The following is a 15,348-nucleotide window of genomic DNA, read 5'->3' as shown; positions in this document are numbered from 1 at the left end:
GCTTTTTAAAAATCGCGCTGTTTACCGTCGCCGTGTACTTACCGGTGCACCTGGCCTGCCTGGGAATCCTGGTGCTCCGGGTTCACCCTAAGGATGACGAGAGGGAAAAAAAGACAACACCGTTTATAGGTTGTCGGTCGATGTCACAAGTCTGTCGATGACGTAGAACGGCCATAGGGAAGTACATACTGCCAGGCGTACTGATCTCGATCGTCGCGTTCTACATTAAAGTACGGAACACTTGCATGCGTTTTCTTGTTTTACTTGGAAAATGCGTTTCAAGCCATCAAAGCCGCATCTACGATATTATCTAAAACCTGAAGACAATCGAAGTGCGTCTTATTTTCTATGGCACTTGTTGCTTTCAAGCTATTGCAGTCTTTTTGATATTAGTTTTTCGTGCATCACATTAACACACGAGTTCTCTTTGCAACAACTATTGTTTGAGTTTTCTTTTTCTCTTCACCCTCCATGCAGATGTAGTCATAATTCAGTTTTACCTTTTTACTTTTATGGCATAAATCTCAAAACTACTACAGGTACGCTTACGGTTAACAACTACCATGACGCACTATTAAAGCGCTTATGAGAATGAATCTTTATTGCGCATAATGATTACTCTCATTGTTATGCCTGCACATGTAAAAAATAAATAAACAAACAATCAAGAAATAAAGCGCACTCGCCCACGCAAAACATAAAAAAAGGGGGGGGGGGGGGGAGGCACCGATAGCGACACAGCGCCTGTCTAGTTTCAAGAGAAAAAAGTGAGAAACCAAAAGATGAAAAACAAAAGCTAAATTGAATAACTGCTATTAAAAGAAAATCAATTGCGTCTTATCGAAATTACACCTCGCAAAAATCGATTACTGAGGAAAGAAAAGTTGCCTTCACTGTAAGCACAGTGTTGATGAGATGAAGCCGAAGGCGCTGGCGTGGACGACGAACAGCGGGAGAATTGAGCAGATTTTGTCTTCGTGCTGCGATTTTTTTTAATCATGTGACTTTATTAGATACCACTGTATAGAGCATCATACGTACCATTGTGCCATTAATACTTTGACATTTGCCAATTTCCCGCCAGCAAGAATCCTTCGTGTGACGGGAATTTCCAATATGCGGCGCCATGAATATCGCTTGAGACAACAAAACTGTAACGACAGCTAGGCGCCCAACTTCTGACACTAACTGTTGGCAGTTAAGCATCGAGGAGATCATTTAAGTTATCGGCAATCCCAATAAATAAGCTTAGTTAAAATGCTTAGCGGCGGCGCGCTTCACGATACGATGGTTTAGTGGTTCATATGAACACACGACTTGAGGTATTTATGTGTACGTAAGGACTTCACGATGATGGCGGCTTTAAGTGGTGTGTAATTCTCACTCAGCTCCGATTTATTGACTTGAAAATTGGAATAAAATATTTTCCCAGTATTTAGTAAGCTATTTTTTTTTGTGAATGCAGTCCTCATAGACCTGAGAAATGTTTGCTATTCTCTCTGTAACCTCTGAAATCCGTTTTCACTGCCTATTAAGCTGTGCAGTGACCGTTAGGTTTCTCCGTATTGTCCTCTCGTCACTATCATGCGCCTTTGGTTGAACTCTTCTGGCTGCCGTCACGGCATTACCGCCGCGTAATGCCAACATTCCTGTCCCGAGGCTCGTACTTGGCTGCATTACATTGCTCACTACGGCATTCGATACAAGGTTAAGCAGAAGAAATGGAAAACATAAATCAGAAATCAGATTTTTAAAACTATTTATGCAAGCTTTACGAAGGCGCAATATTTATCTTTTCTCTTTTTCAGATTCTTCTAAGGCCTATAGTTTTGTTCCGGTCAGCGATACGAAGGCAGATAGAAATATACGTATACAAGTGCGTATACTTCACTCTCAAAGGACGCGATGGTTGCGAGGCTCACTGCAATGCATTTTGAGACGCTGGCGTTTCCACCGCGACATAGAGCGTGAAAGCTTGCAAGTGAGCGGAGGTTTGACTTCGCGTCAGTTGATTGGCTTTCGTTGCCCTAATTTCTGTCAATAGGTTCAATATTCATGGGCAGGACGACCGAGTAATTAGAGGTGGCCCGCGTAGATGACCTTTATCTAAGACATGCTGGCAAGCTATTTGGCTCATACTTCTTGGCTCGATGTCACAGGGCGCACGGACACCGGTCGGAGGCAGAAGAAGAAAACTGAACGCAGCGATACTGAACAAGAGCTATTTTTTAGCGCTGCCCTCTGCCTTTAAATGTCTTCGTCTACTGTCTATGCGTGCAGTGGCACCTCGGTCCAACAATAATTTTTTTTTTTTTGGAATGCAGTCAGACTCGGACAATGGTGAATTGAGTCAGACGACTATTTTGCGTGAGCGCCGTTTCGCCAATCGGCAAGTGCTCGTCCGGCCGGCGTGCGTCGTTACGTACCCGGATTCCCTTGGGTCCGATGGCTCCGGTGTCTCCTGACAAGCCACGTTCACCCCGGCGACCGGTTGGTCCCAGGGGACCGAGATCTCCTGGGATCCCTCGGTGCCCGGCGAACCGGGAAGCCCAGGGTGGCCCTGCGAAGTGCAGGCACACGAGTTACTCTCACACTACGGTCTATACGAAAATGGCACTACCCGCAGCCACCTGGTTCCATGGCCGCCCCTTAAACACGATAATTTTCCTTCCTTTTAACTTGTTCGTGTACACCCCGTGGGTGATGCAACAATCGTCGCTCTTGAAAAAGGGTACTTCAGAAAAATACCCCACGCTAGCTTCGTCACTGAGCCTACCTTCTACAGAAAAGATAGATGGAGTCTTGACAAATTGTACGCAGTTCGAGGTGCTTGCATCTCTTTTGTTTAAAATGTCTTACTGCAGAGAGATTGAGATAACAGACAACCCGGTTGCGACATTTCTGTTCCTTTTTTTTTTCAGAAAAAAAAAAGAAACTGCTATAACGTTCACCGCAGTAACTGCCACAACGCGGACCTCAAGAAATCATTAGACACAGTCCGTTCCTCTGTACAGATGACATTTTGCCTACGGCGTCGTGCAGTGCAAGAAAGTTTGTTTGCAAAAGTTAGAATGCCTCTGTACCGCAGAATCAACATTAATAGATACATACGATACTTTGACATCACAGTGTTTACAGAGAGCAGATAACTAGCGTGTGCGAGGGAGAAGAAGAGATCGCGGGTTCTACACATTAAAGAGAGCAAAAGGGAAGAGCTTCCTGAAACTACGAGACCCTGTCGCAGGGCCACCTTCTCATGCCTTCGATTCGAGTGTTACACACTTTCGACAACCTTCGGGCTCGCTTCCGTATGCGGAGGCGAGTCCCAAACCTTGCGTGTGTTAGCTCCACCTTCCATGTCATCGATACGCCCCGATATCTAAGATCAACCCGATATCTTCGGGTTGATATCACTGTGCACGTGGTTTTTTAAGCGTATAAGTACGATTGACCCCGGAATTAAAATTTCGTTGTTGATAGTTAGCACTTGTCTCCGTCCGTCGTTTCTTCGTGTGTCCGTGTTTTGCTGCGCTATCCAGATACCATTCCACATGAGCTACCAGCAAGCCCACATCGCCACCCTCGTAGCAGACGACGCTTGCACTGCAGAGTGCTTCGTGCGGCTGTGCCTACTTCTGCCGGTCTCGCTGATTATCCCCGCTGTAAGGCGCTAAAATAGCGTGAGGCCGACGCTCGCGCAATATCTGTAGTTAATAATGTGGGAGGTTGGACATACGGACACATCCTATACTACACTTCCTCATTTACAGGCGAATGTCGAACTCTGAGTGTCTCTCCTCAAAAAATGTGCGCACTTGCCACATGTCTGTGTGTCAGGTAAATATGCGCAAATATAGCGGAATTTACGAAGCGAAGATTTTTTTTTCATCTTTTTTTTTTACACCCTTCTTATCACGAAATAAAAAGCAAATCTGTGTGCCTTGCTCGGAACACATGTTGCATCAGTTTTTTTTTTGTCCTAACCTCGTGTTCCTGTCTATTATTCTATTTGAACTGGATTGAATTCTTTACTTAATATGGGGTTCTCAAGTGTTAGATTAGAGCGCATGGAGGCAATTATTTGACCGCGCGAAGAAAAGGTTGTGTCACCCATAAGCATTTGGATAAACTAGCGAAACATTGACGTTGAATTTCAGGTGCATTGGTGCACTGGAAGCTTTTCGCCTGCGACATGTAACAGGTATTTAATTATGGAGGAGGAGGAGGAATAAACTTTATTTTCGTACAGCAGATTTGCGAGACCTAGGCCTCTCTACCTAGATGACGGCCTCGTGCTTTTAGGCTCTGGCGGCATCTTCGGCCTGCTGAATTGCCTTAAGTTGGTCTTCCGGTGCAGAGCTGAGCAGCGCGGTCTCCCACTGCTTTCTGGTCTTGTGTGTTTTATTCTGTGTGGGTGTCCCAGGACAAGCCCAAACCATATGTTCCGCGCCCTTTCTTGACAGAATGTGCATCTATCGGTGTAAAGTTCTGGATAGTAACGGTGGTAGGCCACCGGGTTTGGATATGTTTCTGTTTGCAACAAGCGTCATGCTGTCGCTTGCCGTTTACTTTGCGAGGAGTGTGCCGGGGGGAAACGGGCCCTGCCCAATTTATAGTGTTTGGTTATCTCGGTAAAGCTGGTCATCCGGTATCTCTCCGTTCCCAGTATTTGCGTGTCACCTGCTTGGTCCGTCAGTTCTCGAGCCAGGTTGTGCGCTATTTCGTTCCCGGGAAGGGAGGAGTGTGCGGGTGAAAAAAAAAATTATGCAGATCCAACACAAATGTTAGAATCTATGTGAAGCGAAGATCTAGTGAAGCCGTTAATTAAATGCTTCACAACTAGGGACGATGCGTACAATTTTGTTTACTTTCATTCGATGTGACGTAAAATCTCATGCAATGTTTATCCACCACAAAAGTCACAACTTCATTCTCACGCAATTTATGTGTTTACGTGCTGTGCCGCGCACACGCTATGGCGAGATGCAAACATCGAATCAAGTGAATTCACAGTGTGACATTTCTAAGCAGCGATATCACGAGGACGAAGGCGATGTCTGGTGCTTGTCGAATGGCGATGACAGGTGTATGCACAGATAAATACAAACACTTCACTGAATTTTTAAAGGTGTCCTAGAAAGTAATCAAAGTCTGTGAAAAACTAAAGCTATAACGACACTACTACACACATTTTCTTGAAGTGTGTAGTGACTGATGGCGCCTGCCTCTTTATTGCGTCGTATGATTGTGAGAGAAGAGCCCACTCAACGCAGATTGCACCGGGCTGTATCGGTCACCTGTAGATACAGGCAGCTCGCTACCGCTACTGCTGACGCTTCAGTAACGGGCCAAGCACTTGTGGTTGACCGAAAAGCGATAATCCTTCTGTGTTTGTTAATACATAATAATTTCAGCGCAAGAGCACAATGGAGACAGACCGAGTAAACATCAGCAAGCTCCGAGTCTTTACGAACAACATTCTTGACTAAAAGACTGGGTTCGGTACGTTATTGACTAAACAGACTGGTTACGTTAAAAAAAAAAAAAAGAATACTTGGAACACTTTCTCTGGTTGTGCTTCGAACTTGTTCTGACGCTTAGCTGTGCTCTTAGTCTAATCTTCCTGTCTCTCGTGCTTTTGCGTCGAAACCATATTTCATTCTCAAACGACGCTCCAACTGGTCCCCTTGTCATTGTTAACGTCCTTCAATGGCCATCGATTTTTTTTTCAAGGGCACCCTGGCAATGGTCTGAGGTGAAGGTGTAACTCACCACGCCTCCTTTTTCACCTTTGCATAGACATGGCTGGATGGCGCATCCTTTGCACGCCTGCAAAACGAGAGAAGAGAAGGATCGAGTGAGTTACTGAGCAACAAAGCAACATCAACGCGGCGAATTCAACGGGGTATACGCGGAATTAAGATTACCCCATGTTTTCAACGTCATATCTAATAGACGCGTTTTACGCTTTGCATAACAAACAAACAAGCAAACAAACAAACAAACAAACAAACAAACAAACAAACAAACAAACAAACAAACAAACAAACAAACAAACAAACAAACAAACAAACAAACAAACAAACAAACAAACAAACAAACAAACAAACAAAGAAGGTATGGTCAACAATGTTGACATTTTGCTCAAGTGCGACCTGTGGCGCTGTCCCCGGTTTCATTGAAGAAAGCAACACACATAATCACATTCTCTATTGCCGCCTTGGCCATGAGATATTAATCTGAAGGGCCGTCTGAAATAGCTACAGAGTTTTCCTTGGCTGGCTGGTTCGGTCACCTCTGCTTGCCCCTTCTTTCTACGAGTGTGCACACCTTTCGCTATTGTTTCGCATTCCTTTCATCAGCATCGTCAATATATGGCAAACCGACAGAGAATGCGACACTACCACCTGTCATTATAATGCGCTTGTTCTCTCGCCGTACATTTTTGTCCCTCGCACTACAAACAGTAATAACTAGCTGGTCATCACATCGCGTCTTGGTACAATACTGCCTTATTTATGCCTTAGGGTGAGAGAGAAAAAAAAGAGTTGAATTTCATATATGTACACAATATGAAGGGAACCACAGCGTACTTAGCTATACCTATATTCCTACATATATAAACGCGCTGACGTAGAGTGTAAGCGAAACCAGCCCTTATGCAAGCTGGCCACAACGGCATAAGTGGAGCTAAGAGGAAAATTGTTTGTCTGTATGGCAGCTTTTCACTCGATACATTAAATGTACCGACCGACTGTTGGTGTTCAATGCAAGCGCACTTCGGTCTCATACTTTCACGAGCGAAGCATGGAGATTTTACTGAAAAATTGTAATCGGTTCAAAACCGCTTGGAATTCTCGTTAAGATGTGTACACTGAGGTGTAAATGAGTGTCAATTTTTTTTTTTGCCCGAAAGTTCCTTACTGAATCAGTGTATTGTTGTAGTTAGTCATTGGAATGTTTGAAAAGAACAGGTTCATAAGGAAAGTTGTGTGTTGTCATTAATTGAGTATTTCGTTAGTCTGACCGCATATGATGCTTGCGTGAGCGAGTTCTACCTCTCCATATATCTCTCTCTGTCTAGGCTGGCACGCCGTAAACAATCTAATTTTTTTTGTAAAGGCTGACACGTGGCTTACATTAATATGTTTTTGCCCGTTCAGGGGCCGATCGAGGGGGCTGCACAGTCCCGCTCAACAGCATTGGTGCTTAACCGGGCTGGCTATTGCATTTTGTAAATATGAGCGAGGAGAATTGAATAGTGGGAAATGACGGGCTCGATTTTCTTTAGTCCCAATCATATGAAATGGCAGACAATGAAGCCACGGAAAGCGCAGGGAAAGTTGATAGTAATGTTTAATTGAAATGTTTAAATAATAAGACAAATGAAAATGAAAGAGTGGACGAAAGGATAACTTGCCGCAGGTGGGGACCGAGCCCGCATCTCCGTATTACGCGTGCGGTGCTCTCCCAATTAAGCCAACGCGGCGGCCACACTCTCGCCCACTTTCTTGCGTGTTTGTGTTCAGGATTAGCCCTGGGGAGTGTCAGCTGGCGCTGCTAATGGCCAAGGCGTCTGATGTGGAACGTCGTTTTAGCCACAGGCGTCACGTAGTATACTTGCAATGAGCTCAGAAGCCGGCAACTGGCCTAATATAAACCCTCGTACGCTACCTCCTAGCATCAAAGCTGCCGAATTCGAGGCCCTCGCTACGCAATCAGCGGGAAGAATAGGGAGACCCTAGGGGATAGATTTTTATTAGTCCCAATCATACGAAATGAGAGACAATAAAGCTGGAGAAAGCAAATATGCTTTCTCGGGCTTCATTATCAAGCAGAATCCCGGTAATTATTTTTTTAACGAATCCCCGTTGCATTGATCAATAGCATTTGGTTTCTTGAAATGTAATTTTCGTAACTTCGAGCATTTTTATTGACAGCTGATTGTACAACTTTTCTTTTTTCTGCTTACAACAATTATACACTGCATAACTTAGTTTCTTTAGCTTTTTTTTGTGTGTGAGATACGCGTTCTATGCCGTTTGATCGTGTTCATTTGTTGCCCGCGTTTCTTTTTTTTTTTTTTTATTTCGCGTGGGCTTCCCCCTTCTGTTTACCGAATGTCCCACGCACTGTCCGAGGCGGGGCCAAATGAACAAAACAACAAAAAACAAACAAACAAAGAACAAACAGAAAACAAATTCTTTGCAAGAACTTTGCAGTTTGGTCGACGTAGGTTCTGCCCGAACAGCTGGGCCCGCAAAACACGAACGTGCACTTTGTTGCAGTGGTGCAACAGACAAGGAGTCTCCGTTCACTTTCGAGTAGCGAGGCCTCCGAGCCCCGGAGTTCGAAGCAGGCAAGGGCCGCCAAAGCCGGGTGGCGCACACCAGCCGCGATCGCGCCCCGTTCAGCAATCCGCTCTTCGCTTCGTCTTCGCTGTCTCGTGTATACGCGAGAGCGCGGCGTCGGCGGCACTACTCGCCAAAGAGGAGCAGTCGCGGCCCCCAAGAAGGACTTCTTTCAAGGACAGTTATCTCGAATCGGAAAGGATGCCGAGGAAGGAAGAGGCCGCGAGCCACGCTCTCTCGAGATCGTCTTTCTCGTTCGCCGCCGCCACCGCCCCTTCTGTGTACATAGCCAGTCTTCCGGCCCCTCCTCTCACCCCAATTAAGCGCGTCCTTTTTCATTGCACGCAATCCCACCCTCTCCCATTTCTTTACCATCCCGTGCCTCTCCATTTCTTTTTTTAAAATTTTTTCTTTGCTTTTTCAGCTTTGCCGGCTTTCTTTATTCTGCCTTCTTCTTCGTCTCCTGCTTCTGCTACTTCTTCTTGTTCCTCTTCTCCTATAGCGCAAACTGACGTCTCTCTCTCTCTCTCTCTCGCGCGCGCTCTTGGCATACCCTTGTGCGAGTAATGAAACCGCGCCGCGTCTTGCTATGCTGTCTCTTGTTTCTCAGCACATCGTTCCTGACCCCTTGTTCTCTCGCGCGCGGATGCTTCTCCGCAACGTCTCCTTCCTCCTCGTCATGGCGATCTCGCCCGGCGTCTGCGCTTCGTCGCCCGGAGACGTGTCCAGTATAACGAATTTCTCGGGGTATTTTCCGCTCGCACATTAGCGGGTCGCATCGGACGACCCGGGGGAGGAACGGAGAGAGAAGAGGTGGGTTGCAAGAAAGCGCATGCTCACCAGGAAGGTTCCTCGTGTTGAACGAAAAAGAAAAGAAAAAAATTGGGTTACGAAATAATAATAATAATAATAATAATAATAATAATAATAATAATAATAATAATAATAATAATAATAATAATAATAATAATAATAATAATAATAATGCAAACCAGGGCCTGTATTTACTAAACTTCTCTTAGGTAATTAAACTTACGTAATCATTCTCTGGCGGAGTTGAGGCTCCCGCTACTCAATCGTCATCAGCGTGACAGACAACGATATGATCGACACGGCGATCATATCGCCGTGCCTGCGTGCTCAGCGATATTCGCATCACTGAGAAATGGGCTAGCCCCTAACAACTTATGTGCTTTTATTTCTTGAGCTCATTATAGTTTGTTTTCGCGCCGTTGACATTACAGCTCACCGAAGTCGCGCGAACGCTGCGCCATTGTAAGCGGGCCTGCAAGGTCTCATTTGTGTGCCTCGTTACACTACAGCCGAACAGTTTCGGAGGACAGTGCCGGGAATCACTTTGATGACGTAAGTGACGAAATCGCTGCCGTTTATTTAGTCGCTTGCTTATCGCTCAAGACGTCGCGTATCTGCTGAATAGTGCCTAACGAGTGGTAGGAAAGCCAAAAGTATTCCTCATGACCCAAACAGCCTTTTTCGATTGGAACGCCGACATAGAGCGAGTGAAAGAGAGAACGAGAGAGAGAGCCTGAATAAAAACACGAAGGTAGGGAAGTTAACCGGAAATGTGTTGCGAACTCTCCGAGAAGCCATCCTCGTCGCTTTTTTCAACGCAGTGTCGGCCTAACACGTGACCTTCGAGACAGTCTATTGGCCGGGAATGTTTGGTTCACGGTAGTTTATAATCGACGCGCACCTGTTCAGCCGCCCTGCCGTAGCTCCGCCTGCAGAGCGGGAGCAGTAAAACCTACCACGCGCTTTGACGTGGCGATCACGTGTTGGGCCGATACGTTTGGCTTCAATCCTGTTACGCGACGCTCTCTCCCAATTATTTCCTTACTCCATGACCCTACGCAGAGAGAGGGGGGAGAAGCACGGCGAACATAACTATGAGTGAGAGAGAAGTTTCGAGCGACGCGCCTATAGAGGCGTGGTCGAGAAGCTAGACGACTGAGTCAGTTGGCTTCTGACGTAACGCTTATAGCGGTCGCAAGTAGATACCTTGGGCGCGCGAATTTCGGCTCTCGCGCGCGAAGAGACCGAGCCGGAAGCGCAGGTCCGAAAGCGCGCTCCCCCCCCCCCCCCCCCCCCCCCCCCTCTTGCGTCTCTCTGTCAGCCGAGGGAGTCGCGCCGTCGTAGCGAGGCGAGGACGTGTGGCGAGCTGGAAGGCAGCCAGGCAATCGCCGCCAGGCTCGGGCCTGAAGCCGCTGTCACCAGCGACACCCTCGCGCTTGTGACGGACTGAGCTGCCAACGCTGCCGCAGCCGCGTTGTTGGTACAACAAGCGGCGATGGGAATGGGTCGTGCGAGCCGACGCCGCGTTTCCTATGGCCGCATGTTGCCCTCGATTGTCGAGCATTGTGAAACGAGGCGGGAACACGCACTTGCGGGAGGTCACCAACACGGGCGCGTCGCAAGGTCTCGGACGCAGCTGCTGCCGTGCGTCTGATATACGGCGGCGTTACGGGGACCTTTTGTCACCCCCCCCCCCCCTCCCCCCCCTATACTACCGCCTGGCTGCCCCGCTGCTCCTCCCCCGCATCTCGCGCCTCTTAGTCCGCCTGTCATTGGAGCTGTCGCGAACCAACGACAAGCGTCGGGAGGTCTGGCAAATCTAACTGTAGTTTCGACGGACTTCCTGCCTAAAAAAAAAAAAAGTTTTCAGGACGCTAGAGGTCTGGGAAGAAGATTGTCCCGCGAACTCCATTGTTTCATAAAGCTTCTGCGATAGACAGTACAGCGAGTGTTACAAAAAGAAGTAGAAGAAGAAGAGGAAGAATAAATAAATAAATAAATAAATAAATAAATAAATAAATAAATAAATAAATAAATAAATAAATAAATAAATAAATAAATAAATAAATAAATACAGAAAGAAAGACACGACAAACAAGAACATGCATTCCTGATCACAGGCTATTTATTTGCGGCAGAAACAATGAGTAGAGTCGAGTTCCCCAGCAATAAACAGCAGCACTTACCACGTCACAGTGTGAGTTACGAAAAAAAAAAAAAAAAAAAAAAAAAAAACGCGAGACAGAGAGAGAGAGAGAGGGAGAGTGACGGGGGGAGAGGGCGGGTCGCTAAACTTGGTTACGTATCTCAATCTCCTTGTTCTAGTTCACTTCTAACGACCATAACTGACATCTTGAGCCAAATTACGTGTTTTGTTTAGATAGAACTTAAGAGGAAGATTTAGCTCGGGGCCAACTCCGGTTTCCTATTCAAATACATGTAAAGCGCATACATGCTTTTGAGTAAAATAACACCTGTTTGAATAAAATTTGCTATATTGGAGAGAGAAAGTTGTATTACAGCAGCTCTAGGAAGCATAATATCAATTTAGGACCCTCAATCGTTTGAAAAACTTTACAAAATACGGTAAACTAAAAATAAAAATGAAACAAAGAAGCACCTTAAGTTTACAAACAAACCCGTAACTCTGGACTAAAAAACAAATATCGCAGTTATGTAAACTGCATCTGTTAGAGTATCTCGAGCGGACAAATGTGATGTATGCATACACAATTTACGTGAAATTGTTACGATGTTTACGATGATTATGTAAAAGTCCTATTCACAAATTAGTTTTTTTTTTATTTCACAGCGGTATGCAATACATTCTCCGTTCCCGTGTATTTAGAAAGGAGCTCCCGAGCTAATGCTCCGTCTTGAGTCTATAGCCCAAATCAGAGACACAGAAAAGCGGCCTTCAGTGCACAATATCAGGTGTGCCGTACTTGCGATCTTTCTTTCTTTTTCTCAAGCTCAGAAGGTTTGTGCTCAGTGAAAATACGTTCCTGCCAGTGCTACCCACTAGTAAACCCTCACTAATATATTTAGAAGCCTAGCCCCAGAATTTATTCTGTGGGAGCGGTCAACAGAAATAAGAATTTGACAAATCTGCAGAAAGCGCTCCAGGCTGATATGGTGCTCTTATGTTGTTTCTATTTGCTTCTGTTTCTTTTTCTCCCGAAGACGTCAATTTTTCTCCAGGAATTAGGAGCACGTGAGTTACATTGGGGATTTAGTAACCCAAATATACTTTTTCATCAAAATACGAAACGATCACTGCAGGTGCCTGGCCGCACTTACCCGAACACAGCCTACTCAGACTATATCTCTTTGATCAAGACTGGAGTACTGGCGAAGTTGGAACAAATCCATGAATTTATAACGCAAGAAGAGACAGAGACGAGGACAAGTAGAGACGACACGAGCGCACTGTAGATCCCACGTTTCCTTGTTTGTCTCCGTGCTTTTTTTTTTTTTTTTGTAAATGTTACATCTCCTTGCGTTGAAGCACCGGTGACTTCGCGGTTCCTTTAATAACAAAACAGTTAACTTCGAGCTGTTCAGTATCTACAGATGGCATTTGTAGTGAAAGGTCTGGTAGATCGCGGATTTCACATCATCGCCACTCACCTTATATATTCGTCAGAATTCTAACTAATCTACTAACTTACCATTACAGTGTAATAACTAAACCATTACAGCAAGATTATACCAAAAAAAAAAAGCTTTTAAAGAATAATTTATGAGTCTAAACTGATTGTTTATCTTTGGTGTCCCTCCAAAAAAACCCTCCAGTTGAACCTGGAAAATATACTTATATATGCCACGTATGCAAAAGCCATTATGCGTGCCGCGATGCAGTAAGGAACAAAGACCGCCGGAGGGAGGATACCCCTCGTTTCCGATATATATATATATATATATATATATATATATATATTTTCTCTAGCTGTATCGAATTTTTAAAGATCACCTGTGGCAGATAGCACAGTTATAACCTTGCACTAAATTATTTGATGAGGCGGACATTACTTCCATGAGGTATCAAATGCGTAACTGACTAAATAACAAAATTTTACTGATAACTTTCTAACTAAATAGTTTACAGCATATATTGCAATATGCGCCGTCGAACTTGCGGTGAAAATGCACTGTTCCCCTTACTTCTAATGCGAAAGCGTCAAATGGCCCATTGAGCGAAAAAGCCGGCGGCGTCCGAAGCAGCGAAACTTCCCATTGGCTGCGACGCCACGTCACAAGCGCGCCTCTGACGCTGGCTCGCGCTTGTTGCTCGGGCCTCGACGGAGCAGAGCGGGCGAAAGGGCACACCTGCTGCCGCGGTATTGCAGGAGGGGAGAGGGTATCGCCGCGCCGCGACGCCACGTCACCCTCGCTCTCGCTCACGGAAGCCTCTGTTATCCGCGCGTTCCTTGTTCGCGCAAGCTCGAGCCTGGGCCTCGGTAAGGCCAAATCAAAACGCGCAAAGCGTCTTAACCGCGAGGAGTTCATAACTCGAAGGACCGCTCAGCGGCGTTTAATTGGACAATAATGCTTTCGCATTCAAAGGCTTAGGTGTCCTCGGATTTTTTTTCTTTTTTGGAAAACGCTGCTTTATGCATTGAAGCACAAAAGTAACTGAAATGCCAGTGTATTTCGTCGCACACTTTGAAAATTAAGATATCGAAACTGGTGTAATCCTGAGAATTTGTTCCAAGTGGATACGTCTTGCGAACTCGCCGGCTACAATTCGTCATTTGCAATAGGTGCCCTGAAGTAATTAATTCAAAAGTTCATTATTGCAATTATGTTCATTATTCAAATAAGCACTTCGATTTTTCATAGAATGAATGTCTGCCTCACCGCGTGATTTAGTTCAAGGGTTAGAATTCTGTTATCTGCCACAGGCGTTTTTTTAAAATTTGGTTCAGCTGAAAACACACACACACACACACACACACACACACACACACACACACACACACACACACACACACACACACACACACACACACACCACACACCACACACACACCACACACACACACCACACACCACACACCACACACACACACACACACACACACACACACACACACACACACACACACACACACGCACGCACGCACGCACGCACGCACGCACAGCACGCACGCACGCACACACACGCACACACACCAGGGGGGGATCTCGCAAAGGCTTTCCTTTTCTTCTTCTTCTTTTTTTAAATCTCTGGGTAGAATAAGGAGCTGGGGTTCAGAAAGATTTACACGAAGTCAGGAGGGAGAGATGTGAGGTGAGAAATATGACAAGGTGCCCCTTCTCTCTGTTGGCATTGGTGTGAATTACAGAGTGCACTGTGCAAAACCACCAACGGTGGCACAGAGATCCTGACAAGGAATAAGCTGGTCACTTTAGGAAGGAGTCACTTAATGGGAGACGAGTTTGTTGCGGAAGAGCGAAAGGGCCCGGAGTGGTGGTGATGTTGCCGCTGACGTTCCGTCGAGACGCCTATAAATGCAGACACCAGCAGTATGCCATGCGCGGGACAAGCTCGCAATGCATCTCGCTGGGAATGCACAGTCAAAAAAAAAAAAAAAAAAAAAAGAAAACACGTATACTGCTGCCCGCTGCATGCGTGCCGCGACCCGTTTCATTAAGGCGGTGGGGGGCGTCCGCGTGCCGCGGGTGGGCGTCGTCTGGCAAACGAGCTTGGGCCCACGTGGAGCGCGAGCAGAGCTCGCCCGGCCGTGGGAACGCCTCGTGCCACGATGCCTCCATCTTCGTGTCCTACGCGGCGGCCGTGGTGCTGCGTCATCCCCCTCGTTTCGACCACGAGATGCAGCCCCTCTCCGGGTTTGCCTTCTTCTTCGCCCGTTGCGACACGGAGGCGCGAAAGCGAAACTGCGTGCCGCTTGCAACGACGCCGAATGTGGCCTCGAAAGCTAACGCCACTGCTTTGGTGGACAAGAAAGCGCACGCAAAAAAAAAAAAAAAAAAAAAAAAAGGCGGCCGGCGCTGAGGCCGTGGCTCGCGGCAGGCGTGTCTGCTTACACTGGCCTGGCCTAAAAGATAAAGAAAAAAATGCGGCGCGCAATTTTCAGAACGCGTGCTCAGGCGCGATGTATCCGCTTGCTTGGTTCGAGTGGCGCGAGACGCGCGATGAAGAGTTCCGCTGTGCCGCGCG

At 46.3% G+C, this 15,348-nt stretch overlaps 1 protein-coding gene across 1 annotated transcript in view; it reads right to left on the bottom strand.

The window, feature by feature from the left end:
• The window catches only part of LOC119436962 (collagen alpha-5(IV) chain-like), an 86,376-nt gene that overhangs the window by 56,046 nt on the left and 14,982 nt on the right, over positions 1-15,348 (bottom strand). Inside the window, 4 exon segments of the mRNA XM_037704010.2 lie at positions 43-87; positions 2,427-2,521; positions 2,524-2,560; positions 5,773-5,829. Of these exon segments, the coding sequence (XP_037559938.1) occupies positions 43-87; positions 2,427-2,521; positions 2,524-2,560; positions 5,773-5,829 (234 nt within the window).

The sequence above is a fragment of the Dermacentor silvarum genome, chromosome 1 (genome assembly GCF_013339745.2).
Source record: "Dermacentor silvarum isolate Dsil-2018 chromosome 1, BIME_Dsil_1.4, whole genome shotgun sequence".
Lineage (NCBI taxonomy): Eukaryota > Metazoa > Arthropoda > Arachnida > Ixodida > Ixodidae > Dermacentor > Dermacentor silvarum.
This window is presented reverse-complemented; position numbering and strand designations above follow the sequence as displayed.